Raw genomic sequence first — 25,766 nt, 5'->3', positions numbered from 1 at the left:
CAATGATCTGATATTAATAAAATAAAGAGAACAAAAAATAATTTACAATGGAATTTCTGCAGTATTGGGTAAACTACAATTAAAAAAGCTGATAACAATACTACAAATTTTGGCTATAAGTCAAATCCCTGAAAATAAATATAGTTAAACAAAGGTATTTATAAATTGGTTTGATCCATATAGAGTGCATTATTTCATAGCCACACCAACCAAACCATTCAACTCAGGACCATTCAAAGCTTCATTTTGAATGACATGTCATTGATTGAATTGAAGTCAGTTTCGTTGGTGTGATGTAGCATCCAATTTAACAACAAAAAATGATGGGAAAAATAGAAAAGGAATTTTGTAAATATCACCCTCTGGTTATTTGATGTTGCACTTTGCTATATAAAACATCTTTCAAAAAAAAAAAAATCTAAAAAAAGCCTACCCAGTCACCAAAAATATAAAGTGAAATTGCACTCGTATGCTAACACTTAGGCTACAGCAAAATAATGATGAATGGTTTAAACATGACATGTATATATAGGTTTATACTATATTTCTAACATTGTACACGCAAGTATAAGAAGTAATGCCATTTTTCATAACTAGTATACAATTTGGTATAAACTGATGCAAAATTTAGTGAAGAGAAGTTTCATGATTCGAATCGAGCAATATTATCACAATCATCAAAACTTTGATCATGTATTTACAAAAAAATATATACATGTAGGTCTTACATAAACATGTTGCACTATTATAAATTTTCATTAAAGACCCAGTCCGGAGGAAAAGTGTAATTGACTAATGAGAAATATATAAGTTACAATGTACAAAATGTAAGTTTTAAGCATATTTCACTGATTGACAGCTGACCATTTTGCTTAAGAAAAATCAAATTGATTAGTTTTGATAAAAAGGCTTGATGGAGCTTCTTAACAGCCTGAATTACGTGACATCACAGGAAGGTTGGGATACATAGGTTTATACATATAAAGGATATATTATTTGATTTTTTTTTGTTCAATTTGTAGAGGAAAAAATGGCACTGAAATCATTCAGTGCTCAAATGGATGGAAACATACGATTGTTCACTTTTTTGCAATTTATTTGTTTAGCACTTATTAGGTCTACTTGCTATGTCAGGAAAAATTGTTACACTTAGTCTGAATGCAGATAGAATGTTGTGCCAAATAAGCAGAAAATGATATATGGCAAAACTAGTCCAGAGCTGTAGATTTCATCAATTCAAGCAGGAAAAGATACTAATGATATCTCTATTAGATAGAAGTGAAGAATACAAAATGGGTAATTTGAAAAGCAGAAAAATCATTGTTTTTCTGGGTACAAACGGATGGAATCACTACGCTTCTAACACAAAATGATGTCAGGTTTTTGAGGCCAGTGGAAAGCACAATAAAGCCTATTTTCGACGGCTGATAATTGGAGCTATTCTTATGCAAAATACTTGGCTGGGTAGAAGTAAAAATACATTCAATGCATACAAACTTAAATATAACAGAAAAATAGTTGTGTGTGTTATTGATGAGCATTTTTCAAGTTATATTTCATTTTTAACGCTTAGGATGTGCTTTTTCAAACTCAACAGACTCTGAAAATTCATTTTGGGCAACTTGTTGTTGGTGTTGAGGTGACTGGTCACATATGCTTAATAAAATGCCATCATCAGGTTGTCTGGACAAACAACCGGGTATTTATAGTGTGTGGTACAAATAGTCACTGCTGACTGAAAGCACCAAACAAAAAAGAAATCAAAAGGAGGAAGGTTAGAACTAACAGAGCAGGAGGAAATAGCAATAAAACGATGATAAAATTTGAATAAAATAATTTTTTTGTAATTTCCCCCATCTTTGGTTACTTTTAAATATCTCTAGGTTCTTTCAAGCTGTTGAAGGGTGCCTTCAAGATTATATCTCACATTATTGGCAAGAATAATTGGAATTAAACAGAATTTTAAGATATTATCTCATGACAAACAAACCTGACAGGCAGAATTATGAAATATAATTAGTGAAATTATAATTATTTATGAAGTTGTAGTGTGAGTTGATATATTTTTATATACTGTTTATCCATCTCTAAAGCAAATAATTCAGTCACTACCTGTGGTTAAAATTTTGCTTTACACAGCTTCAAATGCCCATGTTAATGTTTTATTAGACTCCCCAAAAGTGTTGGTCAGTTTTTCAGTCCAGTACTACATTCTATGATTGTGTGTGTCCTTACTTATTATGTGGATATGATAAAAAGCCATTTGTAAGTGGATGTATTTATTTTACAATTATACATGAAAATTTATTTTGGTCAGGTTCTCGACCATAATGAAAATGATAGAATAATTCTCTTTTCAGTATAAATGGTTTATCAAGCTTGGAATCGGCTGAAAATTTCAGGAGACAATCTCTGTGTGTTTCTGATTAGCAATCACAATATTTGTAAGGAAAGTGTCCAAAAGATGATTCTATATATCTCAAATGTAAAACGTAAACTTCCACAAATAATCAAGAGATGAAAAAAGATTTTCACAGTTTGGAATGTTCGATTCACATTATTGAAAATTTACAAAGAATTTGACAGGCTTGAAGATTGCACTTATGCTATGATTATTACACCTCTTATTTGCTTAGGTTAAAGGCATTAGTTCAGGCATACAAGTATGGAATATAGCAAGTATAGAAATAACTGTCACTGATTTTCCATCTTCTTCAAATTAGCAAACGAGAGTGTGCTGAACATGTAAGCTCTTCACATACTTTTGTTGATGTTTGCTGTTTTGGTTTTCTTTATGGTCATCACGCAGCCTTCGATTGCTCTACTACCAGATTTGGGAATAAAATGTTATATTGGATGTAAAAATTAAAACAAGGGAAATACAACTGTCCAAAATTCTGAACAAACAGTGAGCACTTGATGGGACATATTTAGTTATTTTGTTCCTCCTTATAAATATAAGTGCTCTTCTATTCATAATCATCATGATGTCATAGTAATCCTATGAGAGTACAATTTTATGCTGATACAGCCATTACTCTCAACATAAAGCATGTTAAGTAATCAATATTCTGATATTAGCATTCTAAATGTTTTACTGAACTTTGAAAAAGATCATTTTAGATGAATTTTATGCTGATACAGCCATTACTCTCAACATAAAGCATGTTAAGTAATCAATATTCTGATATTAGCATTCTAAATGTTTTACTGAACTTTGAAAAAGATCATTTTAGATGAATTTTATGCTGATACAGCCATTACTCTCAACATAAAGCATGTTAAGTAATCAATATTCTGATATTAGCATTCTAAATGTTTTACTGAACTTTGAAAAAGATCATTTTAGATGTTTATTTAAATGATGAAATTATTCAAAATATGAACGATCAAAATATATCCCAATTGAATCGCGGACCAGTTGTAAGGTGTGCAGTAGTCATTACTGAGGGCAATGAGAGAAACAGAGAAATAAATATGTGAGAAATTCAACACAATCCACAAAAGAATAATTCAAACTTGTTTTTCACACATAAATTGCACCTCTTTGAAATTGCAATCTAGGCAAAAGTGACTAATCTTGTTCCATAAACCTATTGCGTACATAAAATTATAAAGGGATTTTAAACACTGAGTTTGCTGCCACTTAAACATCATAGGAGCAAAAACTTATACAGCATAAAACATAACGAAGTAGAAAAAACAACAGTATTATCTGGTTATGATGTAAATTGCTAACTTAAAAAAATATCCTTTGAAATTACTATTTAAGAAGCTAATAATGCATCAAAGATTTACTATGAATAATCAGTGCTACAAAAAATAAATTATTTGATGAAGAACACAAGAGAAAACTCAGCCTCCATTTACAATTCAGCTTTATATAAACAACTAAATGTATATAAAAATATAGTCTTGACCTACAAGAACAAAAAAATTACAATATGGGGGGGGGGGGCAACTTAACACACTTTACAAATTGTAGAGGAAAGTGTACGTAGTTTATAAAGTATTTAAAATATTTAAAAAATACAATATTAAATAAATGTGAGTTTGGGGGGAAGTGGCACTATTAATGAAATGCAATTCAATTTGCTCTTAGTCTATTTAAAGATTCATTTCAATGAACTCGACTAATGACCTAACAAACAGTGTGCGCTCTGTACACTCATTCATTCGTTATGGATTTTATCCACATACCCACTAAAAAGGCACACGTTTATTACAGCTAAATATAAACCAGGATTAAACTTAACCTACATGTATCTTGGTGAATTTGGAAGGTGTTGTTCCGGTGAATCTCTTATGTTGGCAAAATAATCTGACTTTGTTTAATCTAAGACACTTTCACAAATTAAGGAACAAAGCCAAACTAATGCAAGCAACAGGTAGGGGGGAGGGGTTACAAGGACATGCCTCCAGAAAGTTGGTGTACAGTAAATGAAAGAAGAGAGTCTTTCTTTTCCTTCCTGCAGAGACAAAAAAAAATATCTCAAATTGTCACACACGATTGAGGTGAATTAAACATTCCATTATTCATAATACTTAGTTTCCTCTATGTGGACTAATAGCTGTAAGTCCCCTATTTTCTAAACAATAAAAATATTGTATTATGATGTTGATGGCCTTCACCCATTAGAACAACTATAAACTATTTTCCAACATCCAGGTTATAACTACACTAAAAACAATCTTTCAAAAAGAACCAATTTTGCGTAAGAAAATATAACCTCTATGAAAAATAAAGTACCGGTAATGAGTTTCGGGGACATTTATGAGTGTTTAAATAATTTTTAGCAAAGATATAAAAAAAGATCCACCACTTGAGAGCTGAAATACAGTGCGTATCAAAAAAATGGGACAGATTTGAAAAGTCTATAAAATTTTTGTTTCAAATTATGATCTCTATATTTTGGTGTCAATGGGTGCTTTAAAGTCTTATCCTTAAAATGCCATAAAAATAATTTAGTTTCGTTCAAGCTTGAGCAAACACGGAATGTTTTTGTCTGGAGTTAAAAAGGAGGCTTGCGCCAAAATGGCATAAAATGATAAATATGATGGTCGGACTTCTTGCTAATCAGCAGACTTCATCTTAACCTTTTCATTATCTTTGCCATAATTTTCTAATTATGCGGTAAAATTTATTTCCAAATCTACTTATTTGCTTGAATTGTTTGCTTTGAATATTCCTTCTTTAGGCAAGAACAATTTTTTTTTTAACCGAAGTATGGGAGAGCGTGTTTTTTTTCTTCAAATCCTTTCATTGTGTGCTACAAAGGTTATGGTGCCTTTGAATAGTGGCATACTGATGGGTGGGGGCTCGGGGTGCTCCCCCCCCCCCCCCCCCCAAATAAAAAAATTGTGACCAAGAAAAAAAAAAGTGAAAAGGAAAATAACAGAAAACATAGAAAGTGAAATATGATATCATTTTCTGAATATTATGTCAAAATCACAAAATTGTTATATTTTAATAAAAAAAGTGGAAATTTTTGCTTCCTCGCTTCACAACTTTTTAAATACATTTTACCCGATCTGCCATATCTTGATCCTTCAAAATTGACTCAATACACCTTTGCCATTGAAAGACATGAATCCTTTCCTGTTTGTCCTGTCAAGCACATAATTAAACTTGGTGAAGGATTCAATAACCCCTTGAAAATAGGATTCATGTATTTTATAGTTACCATAACATAATAAAAGGATTTGAATAATTACAAATTCTCTCAATTAATAATGCAAATCTTCTTACTTGGGTTGACAAAAAGTCTTCTTTTCTTACTTATGAAGGAAATTCAAAGGTAAAAAAGGTTTAAATGAAAAACAAAATAATTCAGGTAGATAAATAAATTTGTAAATGAAATTTGACAGCATAATTCAAAAATTATGGCAAAGATAATGAAAAGATTAAGAGGAAGTCTGCTGATTAGCCAAAAGTCTAATCATCAAATTTCTCATTTCTGCCATTTTGGCGCAAGCCTTTTTTTGAACCCCCGACAAAAACATCCCGTGTTCGCTAAAGCATGAACAAACTTTATTTTTTTTAAATGCCATTTCAAAGATAAGATCTCATAGCATCTATTAACATCAAAATATAGAAATAATAATTTGAAACAATTTTTTATAGACTTTTCAAAACTGTCCCTTTTTTTTTTATACGCACTGTATACTATTAACCTTGTCTGTAATGGCTACCAAACCATAACTAGCCAACTTCTTGTTAATGAAAGCTAAACAGTTATACATGTATATAGTAAGTACTCCGAAACTTGGATAATGCTTCTGTACAGTGTGGCCCAGAAAAAAAGGACACCGAGAATTATCAATGATTTATCATAACTTAATAGACAAATGACCTATCACTTTGAAGTACAAAATCTCTTCTTTCACATATGAGTGAGAAAAACAATTTGAATAAAGAATACCGAAATGTCACTTGGCGGGCAGTATCTGAATTACAAGAAGAAATTCCCATTGCTAAAATTTCAATATCTGCTCTTTAATTTCATACCTCAATTACATGAAATGGTCAAGAAATAACAAAGTTCTATTTATTTGAAAATGATTGAATCCCAATAATTTTATAAAATGAAGACATTTTCCAGGCTAGCTGTCGCACTTACTGAACACTCCATTTTGTTTAAAGATCAGCCAGGCATCAAGTTTATTGTTAACCATGCAATAGCTACGGTATGGAATCCGTGAAAGTGAAAACACATTTTTTTGATAAAATCATGGAAATATAAGCCTAACAGAACTTTGTTATTTCTTGACTATTTCTGTGATTGATGAATCGAATTAAAGAGCAGATATTGAACTTTGTAGACATGTAATTTTCTTTTTGAAACTCAGATACCGCCTGCCAAGTGACTTTTTGGTATCCTTTCTGAAAACTAATTTTGCTCACTCAAGGATGAAGAATCATCTTATTTATAGCACTTAAAATATTCTAAGCTTCACAATGATGGGTAATTTTTCTTTTATACTTGTAGTTACGATAAATCATCAATAATTCTAGGACGTTTTTTGTGGGATGCACTGTGTAAGCACAAAACCTGTATATAGAAACAACCCAAGAGAAACAAGAAAAACAGGCTTCATGAACAGGTTCCTGCAAAAAAATGTTTGAATGAGGTATACTTTTCAATGGAAATCAAACTAGGAAGTCATTCTAGACAGGTGGTCCTTCTATAGAGAGGGTGGCTAAAGCAGGTTTCACTGTAAAGCACCGCCCAAATGGATGTCTCTTCTATCTTTGTGGCGTTGACAAAGGGGATATTTCATAAAACAGAGTCTTGTGATTTTCAAATCCTTGCATCTGATTGGCTGAGAGCAAACTAGTCAGCGAAAATCACTGACAAATCATATCATAAAATGCTCCCCAGTGAATGGCATATCCTCTGTGGCTCCAGGAACAATGCACCAATGGCACTACTACAAAGATTAATCTCAGCTTAAGATCCTATTATAATTCGGTGTGTCTCTGTAAGAATAGAATGAAGTAAAGTGAGATGTTTCAGTAAAAAGAGATTAAATTATTTAGATCACTCTATCCAATCAACAATGTAATATTCTTATTACTAATATTCTATTTAAGAATAATTCAAGAATGCCACTTTAAAGAATACAAAAATAAAAAATCGCTAATTCAGCTGTTAATCATATAATTACAATCCCTTAGGTCTTACAGAAATGGCTAGCGTTTTATATTCCAAGTGGTGTTATTCATCCAGATACATATGATGTATGTACTACCATGCAATTAAAGATAAAGTCTGGTAATGGTAACATCAGAAAATAAAATGTTCACAGAATTGAACAAAACTTACACAGAATAAAAAAAAACTATGAATAAAAAAATAAATATCTGTTGGAAAATTTGTTCATGAAAATGGATAATTACAGATATATAAACTCATAACTACATTTATCAATTAACGTGGTACAATGAACCAATGCGTACACTACAAAATAAAATCATTTTCAAATAAATATATCAATCAAAAGTCTCATGGCCCCCACAGTTATTGTGGTGACAGTTTGAATCGGAGTGTAGATCCACGTTTAAAACGATGAAAAGAATGAGTCGTTCTATTTGATTTTCTTGAATTTCTATGGATAGATCTACGAAATGAATAAATTAGGTAGAGATTCAACATACCCTTCATTCCATCAGAAACAATTTTGATACTGAAAAGGTTCATTTATCCCTTTAAAACCTATTTTAATGTGATATGAAAAGAACATACCGTTGATTGATTGGGGCAGTCACAACCACTATTTTCTGATGGATGCTCCACAAGCTCCATGCCTTCATGGATTCTGGGTTCACCAACTTGCCTTGATGCATATTCCTGCCAAGATAAAGAAATAAAAGAGGTCACAAACATTATCACATTGATGTCAGTGTTTACAGTATATAAGCACCACATTTCAGAATGTATGAGACTGTGCTTTTGGTATTAGGGCAAACTTCATGCATGTTGCTACAATGCATTCAACTATTGACAACACAGCATGCAAATGACAAAGTGGCAGACAACAATTAACAACACAACACACAAGAACCAACAACAACGCATTCAACAACTGACAACATAGCATACAATAATTGACAACATAAATAATAATAATAGGCATTTATATAGCGCCATCTATCTAGAAATATTCTATTCTGAGGAGCGATGTTGTTATTATTATTATCCCGGCTTTAGCTCGAGCTGCCTTTCAGCGCTCATGCATTCAAGGAATTAATCTTGCCGGGTACCCATCCACCTCACATGGGTTGAGTGCAGCACAATGTGGATGAATTTCTTGCTGAAGGAAATTACGCCATGGCTGGGATTCGAACCCATGACCCTCTGTTTCAAAGTCAGAAGACTAATCCACTGGGCCACAACGCTCCATAAACATAGCATAAAACAAATGACAACATAGCATACAATTCTTGACAACACAGCATACAATAATTGATGCGTGTGGGTAAAAAGCGCTTATCTATTTCACACCCTTTTTTACTTTTTTGACTGAAATTTGTATTTTTCCCTCTGTAAAATTATTTTTTGTTTCAACATTGAAAGCAATGTGGTTGGGTTAGGGGTTATGCAATGGGTCATCAATATAGGCACCACCACAATGTCTGACTCATTCATTATCGGACTGGGGATGGTGGCTCAACTTACCCTGCCTTCCCCTACTAGACGAAACATCTAATTTGGGTCTTTCAGGACTAAACATAAACCCACAAATGAATTGTGTACAATGATCGCCTCTATCCTGAAGTTTTTTTTTATGACAATGTTGCCTTCCATGTGTGCTCACTCAAGCATGACCAAACAGAAAAGTTAGCCAATGAGTAATTTGGCTCAAAAGATTACAGCATAAGAATGAGCCATTTTTATTCAGGGGGAACGTACAGTGTACTTTTTGTCAGATCTATTTCAAGAAGGGGCAGGGTCCCCTTGGTGATTTTTTTTTTATGTGTCCTTACCTCTAAAACTTTTAAATAATAACAGTAGACATTGTTGGATGTAAGGTTCTCTCGCACATAGTTCTTCCCATTCTCAGCTATTGTCCTTGCCTGTATTGATATCATAATATAAAGAAATATTCAAAATACAGTGAAACCTGTCTGTAAAGAACACAAAAGGGGGACAAGAAAACCAGTCTTTATGAGCAGGTGATCTTCATACAAAAAGTTCACTTTTGTGTCGATGGGGAATAATTTTCGTGGGAAACAAACTATTTACATAGGGCAGGGTTTCAAGCTAATCTACTTGACGTCATTCACTGTCATGAAAAGTCCATGATTTTTTTCAAGACTTTGAAAAACGTGATATTTTCATCACAGGCAAAAAGAGCAGAACTTGAACTTGAAAAAGAGGAGAACTAAACCCACAAAGGTTGGTCTAAATAAAGATTCTTATAAAAGATAAATGTGTCCTTGACCTGCAAAGCTCTATTACCTCACAAAATATCTCTTAAAACAAATAATCTGTTCACATACCTCACCACCCACTTTGACAAAAAACTTTTATCTCTATGTTGATCTAAATAACCCCTTTCCTTTTGTCTGTCAAAAAGAAAAAAAATGAATGAAATAATATTTAACCACACCCATTTTCATTCATTTTTTAGAAATAGGCCTATCTGTTTCAGTCCTATTCTTCTTGCAAACATTCTCCTCTTCTTAAAGCCCGGATTAAGTTTGGTTACGTTCAAATTTTCAAAGTTCAAAATTTTCTATGTTAGAAAAAAATAGGTCTATACAGTATACCATGATACTCATTTTGACAAAACACAAGATTTTATCTTAAATCTGATTTTCAGGAGTAAAATTTACAAACTTTCTAAATCTACCCATGTCACACCCCTGACAAAAATTCTCATTTTCATATAAAACTATTTCTAAAGGACAAATGGGGTTAAAATTTCAGGACACAATCTCTGTATAGCTTTGTGATGATTTGTATGAAAAATCTTACAATGACCTCAATTTAAAAAAAGAGGTAAATAAATTTGATTGATGGAAATATTCAGATTTTCACAAAGAAGCAGAATGGAATATGATAACAATAGCTCAATATAATTCACATTTGAAATTTTTAGACAGACGTAAAAGGCTTAGTCCACGTAAATTGATCTGAATGAAAAGATAACATATCAAACATGCATAACATATGAAGTGCATGTAACTATTTTGCGACCCTTAGCAAACTTAAAAACCTAAAATATCTTCTAATCTTGATGAAATTTTCAGATGAGTGCTCCTACACGTGACTGACCTGATTATCCTCTTGGTTTATTTTATTCAAACCAAATTCTTGTTGGAGTGGACTTGGCCTTTTAGTAAAATCATTTAGCATGAATATATGTCAATGCTTGTAACAAGTCAATATAACCAGCATGCATGAACTGAAAATCATCAGACTATAAAATTGGTACAGTTAGCTGTATAGTCCTCGGGTCAATAATATTGTGGTAATAATACGAACACTCTGTAAAACTAACAAGTTAGGAAGCATTTACATGTCTTAATCAAAGTGATTAATCAATCAAAATTTATTGCTCATTGGGCCCTGTGATTTAATGCTCAGTGAAATGGTTTTAGCAGGAACTTCTTCAGAAAAAATAAATGTGAACTTAAGACTCTCTTATATCCAGAGATCTGCCTCAAAGAAAAAAAAGTTTTTATGGGAACAATAAATGATGGGAGTTCGCTTTTAAGCAAACTCCCATAATTTCGTTGTTTTAGAGATAATCATACACACAATGAAAAGTGTGTAAAATTGTGCCGTGTAACGTCAGTTACCGTGAAAATGCCCTTATGCATCATACATGTACATGCACAGGCCTTTATCTATCCTTTTTTTTTTTTAAATCTAAACCTGGCTATATGAAATAGTGAAATGACATTATGCGTAACGATATTACGCTGTATTAATTTGTTTTTGCATCCTCCCTCTAGTGCTTGTCATGCTCTGGTAATTAAGCATTAAAGGTCAAGTCCACCTCAGAAATATGTTGATTTGAATCAATAGAGAAAAATCAGACAAGCATAATACTGAAAATTTCATCAAAATCGGATGTAAAATAAGAAAAAAGTTTCGCTTATTTTTCACAAAATAGTTATATGCACAATTTAGTCACATGCAAATGAGAGAATCGATGTCCCTCACTCACTATTTCTTTTGTTTTTTATTGTTCGAATTATACATTATTTCAATTTTTGCGGTTTTGACAATAAGGAGCAACTTGACTGAACCACAAAATGTTAAGCAATGGTAATTCAACATGTTCAGGGAGAAATAAAACTTTGTTTCACAGGACAATGAGGAGAAAATTAGAATATTTCATATTTCATATAATAAAATACAAAAGAAATAGTGAGTGAGTGATGTCATCACTTCCCTCATTTGCATACCGACCAGGATGTGCATATAACTGTTTTGTGAAATTAAGCGAAACTTTAAAATGTCATAACTTTCTTATTTTACATCCGATTTTGATGAAATTTTCAGTGTTTGCTTGTTGGATTTTTCTCCTGTTATTCAAATCAACTTTTTGTTGGAGTGGACTTGTCCTTTAAGAAAATAAAAGAATAATTCAATGTTTACAGTAATTCATGGTTGATAAGGAACAGCCTTGAATCATTCTGCATAGTGCACTTTCATATTTTCTTTAGTATACTAAAGAAGGTGACTTTCATCTTTTCATAATCAATCTTTCAATCAGATAAAAGAAAGCGTGATGATCAAAACGTTCCTTTTCAGCCACACCCTATTTGTGTAACCCACTGATCTTCCTACATTTGCAATTTCTCTTTTCATTAATGAAATCAACCTAGCATGACAATACGTCAGAGCCTATTCAGTAAGAAAATACAAATATACAAAAAAATTATCATCTGTGAAAATGGTATAATAAGATCACAAATATGCATTGAGAAAGAGTGAAGTTGGTATGAATATAAAAGTGCATTCACCATCTTTACTGTGGCACCCCCTTTTAAAGATTTTGCACTCGTTAAATTATTCTTATATCTCACTATGGCAACATTGATAAACAAAATAATCCCACGTTTTAAATTTACTTGAAGTTTATGGTTGAATAAATTATACCTGAATCATATCACAACATTTATCAAATTTTCAAAAGTGGAATCCTAATCTCTTATTCCTAAGCTCACACCGTTTCTGAAAAGAAAGATACATTTGTTTGAATATTCAACCACACCTTTAGATGAATATTCATTTTCTAACATGATGATACCCACTCACTGTATATCTCCTATAAATGTAAATAAGTCAGCTAATCAGCAGACTAGGTGTTTTTACCTCATAGTTAAAGAAAACCAGGAATAATTTACCCTGATCTACCCTAATCAGAAAATACCAGGTAGTTTTAGCAGTGTCAAAGCAAAGTTCTCATAATATTCCCGAAAGAAAATACTTTGTACTTGTCAAAATTACGAGAACTTTCGTTGGGGATTTTTTTTCCCAAGGTTGGAGGTATTCATGCAGTGTGAAAGCAAATTATGAGAATTTCCTCAACGCAGCAAGTAGTTGGGCATACCGTGGCCGTCATGAGCTAGTGAGCTACCTTGCCTGCTAATCAGACCATACTGCACATGCTCGCAACTTAGAGAATTTACCCTGCTAGATAGAGTCTTCTTTTTTTGGGTAGGTGTGAATGCAGAAAATAATTATCAGGTATTCTGGAGCATGAACAAGTTCTCATGATCTAATGGATATTCTGGTGATCAAGGCGGTCTGAATATACAGAGCAATGCAAATACTGTAAAATCAGTAAACTGTAAAATCGATTGTGACATAAGCATGATTTTTTTATTGGCAGTTGCCAAAAAATAATTTGGGCAACTGCCAATATAGTCCACATCAAAGATAATTGAAGAATTTACGATAAGAATCAAGATATTCTCATCAATAAATGCTTTCTAAATTGAATTATTGTAGAAAAAATATTCACATCAGCTATGTGGCAGGAACTGATTCCTTGAAATGCCTGTGGCTATAGCCAGGGGAGAAATATTACAAGTTCTTTGGAGGCATGTACTCTAGAATGATGTGATATGTTACAAGAACAGAATATCATGAACATTTTGATTACTACTAATTCCATAATCATTTCACAATTACTCACAGACTCATCATTCTGCATTGCCCATTCAATCCTCTCCTCTAAGTCACTGAGGTCCTGCTTAAAAGGAATGTAGTGGACCCAGGGTTCAAGCTCCGCATAGAAGTGCTCATAGTAGATGGAGTCGTGTTTAAAGACGGTACTATCTCCAGCAAGCAGATAGGGGAGCCTGTATGCTGCTACTGTGCCATCAACATTGATCTGGTACTTGAACTATTCAAGAATAAAGTTTAAAAAAAAAACATTTATTGGTTAGAATGTTTGTTCTGATGAGCTTATTGTTGTAGGTGAACAGGGAATGACTGGTATGGAGTAAAAAGTAGTTGGGAACATAATTATCAGACATAGAATTAACAATGGACAAACCTGTTGTGTACCAGGATCATCAAGAAAAAAAATTAATAAAAAAAAAATAATTGGAAAGAGTTGAAAGTAATCAATAAAGTAGAATACTATTTTGAAAGTCAACTCTACATGGTATCCATACAGGATAAGCAGGAAGGTAACGGCTGACTCCCTGGGATAAACATGGTGATATTCACACATTAATTTCATTTCCACCTGAACACGAACAGGTCACGACTACATCAATATGATCCTAAATCAATCACTTTCATGAAGGGACATATCAGGTCAGTCCAGAGGCACCTGTGTGATGACCCTTCGCTGGGTTGCAGGGGTCAAACACTTAACCCTAAGTTTATTGATGGCAGACTTCCATCTGCTTCTCATCTGCACAAAGCATAGCTCTAAACCTTGGAGAGACTATGTATCCATGACTAAACTTCCATGTCAACTTGTGATAGCATGGACCAAACGGGGGGGGGGGGGGGGGTACTTAGTACAAATGAATGATACGTAGGCCCCCTAAATGCCGCGGCCGAGACCCCAATTTTCAATCAAAATTTCTGTTGCAGAGCATCACCAATTTAGAGCCCTCTAATGATTATACTCTGCTCAGCACAGTGGCAAATTGCCATTGACTACATTTCAACGGACAGCCAAAGCTCTGCACAGCGATTCAGAGACCGCTGATTAGCTCATCACGCAGAAACATCATGACCAATTTCATAATTCCAGAGCATTGCATTTTTAGCAGTCGTTGGTCCTAGAGCAGTTCCGGAGACTGCCATTTTAAGACCATACTTTAGTTCCAGAGCCCCCTATTTTTTATTTTGGTGCAGCACATAGGTATCATGCTATAATTTGAGTACCCCCCCCCCCCAGACAGGACTTTATTTTAATCCAACAATGCTTGGGTTAAAGTAATGCCTGTTCATGTCTCCACGCTATCAGTAAATGATCTCAACATAAAGAATTTGATTTCCTGATAGTTTGTGTTGTTACCAAAAGGCCATTCTTAATCACGTAAAGAGAGAGTTGACAGAAACTTGTATCTATAGACTTACATTTACAATGTAGCTCCTAATGCGTCTGTTGGAGTTATTTTTTCTTAAAGATAAATTAATAATCTAGTTTTTCACACTTATTTTTTCAATCTTTATAGGCTGATGGAGATGGTGTTTTTAATCCCCTCTATTTTCCCCTCCCCCTTTCTTTCCTTCTAGCTCCCTCCCCCTCCCTTTCTTTCTCTCTCCCAATTCTACCTCTCTCACTTTCCCTCCTTCTACCCACCCCTCTCTCTCTCTCACTCTCAACCCTGGGGGGGCACATACATCGACGAGTGGATACCATGCGCGACCAAAAACACATGTAAAAAGGATGTCTTTTTCAAGATAGGGCACGTTACGTATGTAATGTAATAAGGGTGTCAAAAACACTAAAATAATGAAAAAAGGGTATCTATTTCGCTAGGAAAGCTACATATTTAGGGTCAAATTTGTGAGGGTATAAAAAATGTTTTATAAAGGATGTACTTTTTGCCCAAACAGTCAACACTACATGTTTGGAGTACGATTTGCACGAGGTGTGGGAGGTGGGGCCGTACTAAACCCAATGATGTAGGTAAAGGTAAAACCGACGACCGACGTCCATGGCATAACAATTAGAATATCGCTGTACTTGTTTAGGGGTTCAATTCAGGAAATACTTGCCAAGAGTATAATTTTGTTTCCAATACTTGTTAACTGTAGGGTTTTCACATATCTGTTAAGGGGTACATTTTCAGAATATGGAAAATACTTGTTTACGGTGCTTTTCGAGACCCCATGGTCGCGCATGGTATCGACTCATCAATGGAAGTGCTCACCCCACAAAATAGAAACGTGACACAAGTGAATGGTCATCAATAACAAATTTATTACTCTTACTCAATCAACAGTTACATCATGGAGCTATTCTAGAATGTAAACACCTCTTTACCAGCAAATTTTTAAAGCACTTTCAAGTCATCTGTGATCATTAAAATGATGCAACCACAAGGAAAAGTACTCCTCTAATGTTGTGTACTAAATGACAACATGGCAATAGCAAGCATATCCTATGCCTGCTATGAAAAAGGGCAATTTTGACTTACTTATGAATCAAAAGAGTATATCATTCCATTATTTTTATCACTTGGTTTTTAAAATCTATTATGCTATGCTCATTTCACACAGAAAGCTGTCCAAAAACTTTTTTTTTGTAGATGGTCCGTGGGCCCACAGGCTGCGGAGGGCTGGAGGCTTCATGGTTTTTCTTCTTTGGGCTGAATTTGAACAATTAAAGGCAGATCGAGGCAAAATGATGTTTACGTCACAGGTAATTATAATCTTTGATTTCAATTAACAAGCATGTACATGTTAACTTAAAGCAGAAAAGTGTGTAAATGTGTAGAAAAGGTTGATTGCTACATTGCATAATAAAGCAGAGCAGATGACAGGCCATTGACACATTCCCTGATTGAAAGTGTAATCACCGAGTGAGTGGGTCGTGTCAAAACTCTAGCATAAGGACAACCTCTTACAATACAGATATCAAAGCGATCATCCACCCCATGAAGGGTCAATAAGACACCAGGGAAGGTTCTCTGTAATAGCTAAAATACATGTACTTTGATCTTTATATAGTGAAAATTACCATAGAAAATTTGCTTTCCTACTGGAAAAGCTGATCTTTTCACGGATTTTGCAAATTGCCGATTCGGCCGTGAATTTAACATAGCGTGAAAAATATTGACACATTTAGTAATCAGTGCCAATGTCACCAACAGCAAAGCTTTGCAAACATCTTGAGTGGTGAAATATTTTAAATATGCACCTCTGTATGTACAAAAAATAAGGTTTAGAAAGTACAGTTAGTAATTCCAAAGGTTAGCTAGAATTTCACTTTTTTATTTCCCAAACAAAGTCAGAGCAATTATTACCCCGGAAACAGAAGGTATCCCTCAATCAATTTAATGTTTTACTACGGATGTTAGCTACAGGATCAATCACTACTCACAGGTAATTCAACAAATTTCTTAAGAAATACAATCCCCTTTACAAAAAAGTAATCTACCTCCTACCACTTTGGTTATTAACTCTATACAGTTTGTTATTTGTTAAAAAACAGGTTTTCAAAGAATGTAGTGGACAAAAACATAACAAGGAGAGTTTTCAATTTCACACAGAAAAATATAATACCACCACACTTAAAAAAAAAACCTACCAAAAAAAAGAAGAAAAGAAAAATTGGCAACATATATCAAAGATTCAAGATTCAGTGAAGTTTCCCTGATGGAACCCCCCCACCCAAAAAAAAAATGAATTTGAACAAAAATAAAACAGGCAAAGATTAAACCTACACCTCTTCAGAAAAGTAATCAAAGGTCACCATACCCCATCAAGGTTGGCAAATCCAAAACAAATCATTAAGAAAAAACCCACACATTTTAAGTAAGGAAAATACTTTAATATGAAAATCAAAACAAAAGTTGTGAATATGTGAAATCATACATGAATTTAAATGAATTCTATATTTTCCTCTTTGGTGAAACATGACAGTTGTATTTTGTTGTTGTTACAGGATAGAAAAACAATCTATACATAAGGAAAGATGAAAAGAAGACACAACAAGGAGGAATAGTGACATAAATCTAAAATAAAAAGATAAAGATGCTAAAATATATACGAGAAAATGAAAAGAAGTATTATGGAAGGAGAAAGGAAAGCAGGAAAGGAAAATGAGGAAAAAGGGGAAAGAATTACCCATGTTTCCTAAATACATACTGGTATGTATACGAGAAGAACTTTTGACAAGAAAAAACATGGCATCTTTCAATTTAAAGTCTCAAAATATCAAAATATTGAACTCACATTGAAGAAGTCATAGAAGGACACATGTTTGACCTTGGGTCCAAACTCTGCCTCCTCATTCCTGAAGAAGAAGAAATTGGTTAGAGCAGCATCAAGAAGCTCAGGACGTCTACGGGATAGTTTGACGAGGTTTAGCCTCTCGCGACGACTGTCCCGCCCCCTCCAGAAAGCTTTTTCTGTCTTGTTCTCCCATTTTGGTCCAGTGTTGGCTTGGACCGAGAGCATGTCCAGAGATACTCTGTGAAAAAAGAAGAGTTACTCCAGTCAACAACATCCTTGGGGAAATATCAAGGCCCCCCCCCCCCCCTGTTTCATAAAGAGTTAAAACTGTTGTGACTTTGCCATTATGGCAACTACCATGGCAACAGGGCTCACCAGCCAATCAATATCAAGGTTACAATGGTAGTTGTCATGATGTCAAAGTTACAACAGTTGTAACTCTTTGTGAAACAGGCCCCAGGTGGTTAATTGCCAATTGGTCTACACTGCTTTGTCTACTTTCCATCAGGTCTCATCCCACATGGTCTTATCCAAATTTGTATACAACCAGTCAAACCTCGTTCTACAACTAGTTCAAACTGGAAACCGGTTCATGAAACCAGTTTGGATGATCGCTTTGCTAGCGTTCCCATTTGATCAACCAAAAGTGGTTTTCAAAAGCACTTCACGTTAAGTGATCTTGTTGCTATGGAAATGCTCTCAGCGGGGTGGCATGTTTCACATGAAATTTAAAATTGCAGCGTAGACATTCTACACACAGAGTGTGAAGCAGCACATACAAAATGTGCGAAGATCGCTTCCTGAAGAACGGTTGTACATGTATCCTCTCTTACGCTAAAACCAGTTTAAAGGTCAAGTCCACCCCAGAAAAATGTTGATTTGAATAAATAGAGAAAAATCAAGGAAGCATTATGCTGAAAATTTCATCAAAATCGGATGTAAAATAAGAAAGTTATGATATTTTAAATTTTCGCTTATTTTTCACAAAACAGTGATATGCACAACTCAGTGACATGCAAATGAGACAGTCGATGATGTCCCTCACTCACTATTTCTTTTGTTTTTTATTGTTTGAATTATACAATATTTCATTTTTTACGGATTTGACAACAAGGACCAACTTGATTGAACCATATAGTATTAAACAATGCTAATTGCACATGTTCAGGGAGGAATAAATCATTGTTTCACACGACAATAGGGCAAAAATGGGATATTTCATATTTCACATAATAAAATACAAAAGAAATAGTGAGTGAGTGATGTCATCAGTCTCCTCATTTGCATACCGACAAGGGTGTGAATATAACTGTTTTGTGAAATTAAGCGAAACTTTAAAATATCATAACTTTCTTATTTTGAATCTGATTTTGGTGAAATTTTCAGTGTTATGCTTGTTGGATTTTTCTCTTTTTATTCGAATCAACTTTTTGTTGGGGTGGACTTGTCCTTTAACGAGGCAAAGCGATCTTGAAAACTAGACCGCTTTGAGCGTTCTCATTACACGTTAAACTCGTTTCCAGTAAACTAGTTTTAGGACAGTAATAAGAACAGAGTCTTAGTCTAGGCCTACGTGTTCCAACTAATATCCACCTGGTCTACTACTATCAAGACTAAATGATTAGATGAATAATTCATAAACCAAATCATTTGAAAAAGAGCAAAATAGTAAGAAGACGAAATGGAAATTATACCATCTGGACATTAACCTAAAAGAAAAATAGTTTAGATCAATTGACAGTTTACTAAATGCGTTTAACCCATGTGGTATCAGACAAAGATACTACAAGGAGAAGATCGGACACTTCGGCGATTTTTTAAAAACGCTCGATTAATGTTCATGGGGAAGGGCGCACACTAGCGATGAGTAAGTAAATCTTCGCACATCGTCACGCTACTGTGTATAAAACATATGGAAGAAATGAGAAAGGGAATTTTGGAGATAATTTTATTACCCAGAAACCTCTGAAATATATTTATCTCCAATTTAAAAAAAAATTTGAAGAAAAAAATCTTAAAATGTAAAAATCATCTATTCCTTCAACCCTTCACCATTTCTCTCATATGTTTTGTACACAACCATATCGCGATACGCAAAGGTAAAAAAGGTTGTTACTTACTCAACGCTGTGGGGCGCTCTTCCCGAGCGTTTCATTACGCGGTCTATGTACTGTTCGATCTTCCCCTTGTAGTATCTTTGTATCAGATTACTAGAGAAATACACCTAGTAAATATAAACCAGACTTATTTGGGTGTTCATAAGAATGAAACTTTCTAGATTCATATATGGAACCACAATCAAACTTTGTGCTACGTTATGGAAAGGAAATTATAATGAAAGTATGTTGTTTATACTGTATTTCCAATGTTAAAAGGTACCTTTCTCATTTTTTTTTTCTTATTTTTTGCAACTGTTCACGTTTTATTAATAAGATGAAAATTAGACCTATTTTCTCTTTATCCCATACTCTCTCTCTCTTCCTCCCCTGTGTCTGTCTGTCTGTCTCTTTCTTTCTTTCTCTCTATTTCCATCTATCTCTCTCTTTCTGCTTTAAGGAATTACAGTCATTTGCCAATACACAAGAACCGCTGCCCATCCCTCTTTGTCAATGTTTGTGTTTGTATTGTTTGAGAAGACTATATCAAACATTGGTCCATCCAAGACAAGAAAATCCTTGCCCTTTCACTATCCTTCATGGCTTTTGTTATTTTCAACTTTCCTAATAATTTGTGGATAAGACATAGGAGAATAACTTGAAAACTTGAGATGATGTAGTCAAACCTATTGACTGCATACCACCAGGCAAGGAGAAAGCTTTTTTTAATTTAACATTCAAACAAAACAAGACTAAGATCAGCCCCCTTCATGGTTTCCTCTGACTTACTATGTTTTGACAAATCATTCATAACAAGCTTATCTTCGCTATTTACACTATGTAGCATTCAATCAGAGAAGCTTTTGTACAACTCTCTTTTATTTCCAATGCATATTTAGACATTCCAAGGTAATTTGACTCACTGTAACTGATCAAAGATATTTTTAATACAAATCTCTTTTATTTACGATGCATATTTAGACATTTCAAGGCAATTTTAGTCACTGAAACTGCACAGTGTTTGTAAGGTCTCAAAACAGAATCTACCAGAAACTAGAAAAAACATAGGTCAAGTAGGTGATTATCACCCTGTTCAGACTGTCCCCGTCACCCGGGACATCCCCCGGAAAATCTACAGTCTGGACGGTCTAGAGGATTGTCCTCCGTCTCCCGGTTCTATCCCCCAGGTTTTTCGAAGGAAGAGCGACCTTGGCTCGTAATCCAAGATCGCGCACCTGTTTTAATCATAAGTGTGCATGCGTGAAATGTGGTGTCAAGAGAACTGCAAGTAATCGTGTTCGCTGAACATGCCTGGCCCGAATACGGTGCAATGTTACAATTATCCGCTGAAAAAGTTGTCTGCAACGCTTCACATTATATAATTATTGTGAAAATTTGGAAATACCATTTGAGTATATTTAGTACCTTTGTGACTTTGTCATTGTCAAATCTGAAATATAAACCACATTAACTTCTAAATCTTCAAATACTTTCTTATCAGACTATCATATGAACTCATGAACCAGGTTTATTTCTAATTTATCTAAGAGCAGATATGGCAGAAACGAATGCTTATTATGCTAATTGAAAGTGTACGACCAAAATCCTGCAGCACATGATTTGGATTCTTTTCCCACTCATTTAGTGATTATCACCTCAGGAATAATTCATCTTTTAACCCACGAAATGATACATGATTTTTTAAAAACATAATCTTTGGCACCGTTTTCATGAAATAAAAGTAAGCATTAATGTGTGTAAATAGGCCCCCCAAAATAAGTAAAACTATTCATTCTCTTTAATTTAAAGGGGAAGTTCACCCTGACAGTAATAAAAACAGAAAATTTAGAAAACAAAAATTTTGGTGAAGGTAGGCCTATGGCATAATGAAAATCCATAAAAGACTAAATTCCACTTTTTCATGGAACATGAAGAAGTATTTTTTCCTCATAGACGGGGACATGAAATGATGTGCCTGATATATCCACCACAAAAACAAATTGACTTTCATTTTTTTTAAACTGAATTTTGAGAATTTATATCACACAATCTATGGAGGAGATGCTTGCCTGGGATGCCACAAAAATAAATTTGTAAACATTCAGAGCTCCATTATTCTTTGACGAAAGTTGGTTATGATAAAAGCAGAAAAATATAGTTGTAAATATTGTAATCTTACCTTGATTATGACTTTATGATTTAATAAAACATACAAATGTAAAAAAAAGCAGAAAAATTGAAAGAATACTGGTGAAATTTCGATATCAAAACTTCACCAGTATTTCTTTCTATTTTCTGCTTTTATTATAACCAACTTATCATCTGGGTGAACTACCCCTTTAAGATGACTCCAAAACACTGAGACTCTGTCAGTTGACACTCTTGTCAAGGAAGGAAGTAGAATGAAGTAAATAACTTCCATTTGGTTTGATTTCAGACACAGGAAGGAAACAGATTTGAAACTCTCCCTCAAAAATCACCATAGTACAACTTGGCAAATTTTAGTCTTGCATTAGAAGTTTATTTCCATTCTTAAATACAGGCGTTAATGCCTGTCTAATTGTTCAGAAAACTTTATTTCCACCCTAAAATACAAGGATTTATGCATGTATAAAGGTTCCTTACGGCAAGGGTTAAATAATGTAAAATACACTTATTTAAAAGGACTGTTGATGTATTTAATCCATGGTTCAGAAAACTCTTAAATAAGACGTTAAAGCATATCTAAAGGCTCAAATACCAAAGGTTCAATGATGTGAAATACACTTGCCGCCCTTTCACAAGGTAAAAAAAATTGTAATTTAAATGATGCTTCCAGTGAAAAATAAGGATAATGGATTTTTAGCACATGTGAAACCAAACTAGAACATGATTAGAATCACAAACGCTAATCACAAATTAAAATTCTACTCCGGAGATGAATTCTAGTTCAGTTTCGCTCAAATTATGGTACGAATTTTGCGTGTGAAAGGCTTGACCTCCAAAACATCTTTTGGGGGGGGCGGAGCTTACGTGACCTTTCAAGCACTCCCATAGATAATACAATTGTCATGCACTCTTGTTGTTTGTATATTTGCGATGCAGTGCTTTGATTGACAAGTCACCAAGGACACATACCGCCTTCGCTCGGGAATTCGAATTCAAATCACAGTTTTCGAGTGAGCGTGTGAAAGGCCCGATGATTCTAAAGATGAATTGCAATCATCATTACAATGATGATTCAAGATTCACGTGTGAAAAGGCCCTTAGTTCAAAGGACTGTGGATGTATTTAATCCATGGTTCAGAAAACTTATTTCCACTCTTACATAAGATGTTAAAGCATGTCTAAAGGTTCAAATACCAAAGGTTCAATGATGTGAAATACACTTAAATTTAAAAGGACTGTTGATGTATTTAATCCATGGTTCAGAAAACTAAGTTTCCACTCTTTAATAAGAATTTATAGCAAGTCTAAAGGTTCAATAATGTGAAATACAAAATATATACATAAAAGGACAGGTGATGCACTTAATCCACTAATTCTTTGTGAAAGTTTAAATTTTATTCATATGGTGTCAGACCGCCTCAAAGTTTGTCAGTTCCAGGTATTTTCTATTCAGGAAATTTACCCCGATCAGAAAATACCAGGCAATTTTGGCAGTGTGAAAGCAAATTACATATTATGCGCAATCTTATATCTAGCAAGCTCTCTTGGTCGTGTTTGAATTATTTTTAACAACAAGGCAAAAGCGATTTTGTGTCTCGCCCACTATCGTGATTTGCGAGGGCACGCAACAGAATTGTAGCGAAACTTCATTGTGAAATGTCTGGGATGGAATAACACTTGTCATTTGAGAGGCGCGATAGCTCAGTCGGTAGAGCGGGGGTTTCGGATTCCGGTGACCCGGGTTCGATTCCCAAGTGGTGCGCTAGTGCCCTTTGGTAAGGCATTTATCCTCATTACCAGGTCCCTCGGAGAGGACCTTAAGCCATTGGTCCCCTGGTTGCTTGCTCACAGGCATTCGTGCTTTCTTAGCAGTCAGGTAAAACAACCTCGGTATAACATAAAAGTCTTGCACGTAAACTTTAATGTTGACCTCAAAATGAACTTTGACCATACCATGTGACCTCCTAACACAATAGCATGCAGGTCCTCTAAGTACATCTACCATCCAAGTTTGGTTGAAAAGTGCTTTACGGTTACAGAGTTATGTTCATAAGAGAGCCTTGCACGGAAACTTAAACGTTGACCTGAAAATGACCTTTGACCTAACCATGTGACCTCCAACTGCAGCATGACATGCAGGTCTCATAACTACATCGACAATCCAAGTTTTGGTGAAAAGTAATTTATGGTTGCGGAGTTCGGTGTCATAAGAGTCTAGCATGTAAACTTTAATGTTGACCTGAAAATGACCTTTGACCTGACCATGTGGCCTCTGACTGCAGCATAACATGCAGGTCCCCCAAGTCCATCTACCATCCAACTTTGGTTGAAAAGTGACTTACGGTTGTGGAGTTATATGTCATAAGGTTTGTGAACGACGAAGACATTTGGATCCCTAAGTCTCGCCTTCACCTCTGGTGGGCAAGACAATAATCTTAGAAATTTAATGATGGCATATAACATCAGAGATCACAAAAATATATATAAAGATATTATCTTGAAAGTTTCAGCCAATTCTGTGCTCTGAGAGGTGGTTTGATATATATATCAGAAAAAATGCAGTTATTTTCATTTTGACTGGGAGCACAGCCATATCAACTATTCATAGTACAAACATAGCACTGCAAAATATATCCATAAACAATATCTGTTCCATATCACCCTCACCACATGAAGTGAAACATCAAAAGACATATCGTCCGGTCATCTGGACCGTCGTATCACACATACGACAGTGCAAACACATTTCAGAGAAAATCGACTTCAAAGTTTACTGTAATTTTCACACTTACATGTAGTTCCCCAGCCTTACAACATATTCATTGCTTGAAAAATACATGGTTAAAAAAACCCAAGACAATCGCTTGACATTGGTATCTTTATTTTTACACAAAACCAAGGATCAGAGAAAATATCACAAAACAACTACATGCTTGTAATTTCGGTCAACCCTGACCGCGATTTCAATGCGCACAGTCAATCTAAACGTTGTATCACTTTTTCACGTGCAAAGTCAATGTAGTGCCGATACGACAGTTTGACTATAAACTGTGCATTTGCATATTAAGTGCGCGCAGCTGTTGTTTGCTTTGCTACAGTACACGTTTCCTAATGGATTTGCGCATTTTATCAACAATTTGCATGGCCCCACAGTGAAAATCCACACATATCTTAGAAACTAAAATAAATTGCTACCTAAAAATTTAGTTATGAAAAGAATAGAACTTGTACTTACATTTTCTGCAAAAATCTAAAAATTTATTATTTTACTAAAATTGACTGATACAATGGTTCATATGAATGCCAAAGATATCAGGAGGGGGAGTCGGGGCTGGGGGATTTAAACAAATTGAGGGGTTTTTAAGAAATCATCTCTTACCTCTCTTTACCGATCTCTCAACTTTCATAAAGAATTCTTTGAAAAAGGACAAAAATACAAGGCCATTTGTAACCACACTTCACACTACAGAGTCTGCCAGACAAAGGTTGCATGTAAATATATATTCAGAATCTGATACATTTGAGATGGCATACCTGCAAATATTGACTCTATCATGAATGAGGAGTTGGCATATATGTGTTTAAATGTTTTCATTTCTCAAAATAAATCTGTGTTTGATTTCTTAAGTGG

At 34.4% G+C, this 25,766-nt stretch overlaps 1 protein-coding gene across 1 annotated transcript; it reads right to left on the bottom strand.

Moving 5' to 3' along the window:
• Positions 1-5,332: 5,332 nt before the first annotated feature.
• On the bottom strand, positions 5,333-18,125 carry LOC129269980 (protein O-glucosyltransferase 2-like). Its single transcript, XM_054907422.2, has 5 exons — positions 17,892-18,125; positions 13,660-13,869; positions 9,488-9,577; positions 8,247-8,351; positions 5,333-7,480 (listed from the first exon to the last, which is right to left on the bottom strand). Exons 1-5 carry the CDS (start codon positions 18,114-18,116, stop codon positions 7,463-7,465), a joined length of 648 nt encoding a protein of 215 aa, XP_054763397.1. The 5' UTR covers positions 18,117-18,125; the 3' UTR covers positions 5,333-7,462.
• Positions 18,126-25,766: the final 7,641 nt, after the last annotated feature.

The sequence above is a fragment of the Lytechinus pictus genome, chromosome 2 (genome assembly GCF_037042905.1).
Source record: "Lytechinus pictus isolate F3 Inbred chromosome 2, Lp3.0, whole genome shotgun sequence".
Lineage (NCBI taxonomy): Eukaryota > Metazoa > Echinodermata > Echinoidea > Temnopleuroida > Toxopneustidae > Lytechinus > Lytechinus pictus.
Note: the sequence above shows the minus strand (reverse complement) of the source record. Positions and strands in the feature narration are given on the sequence as shown.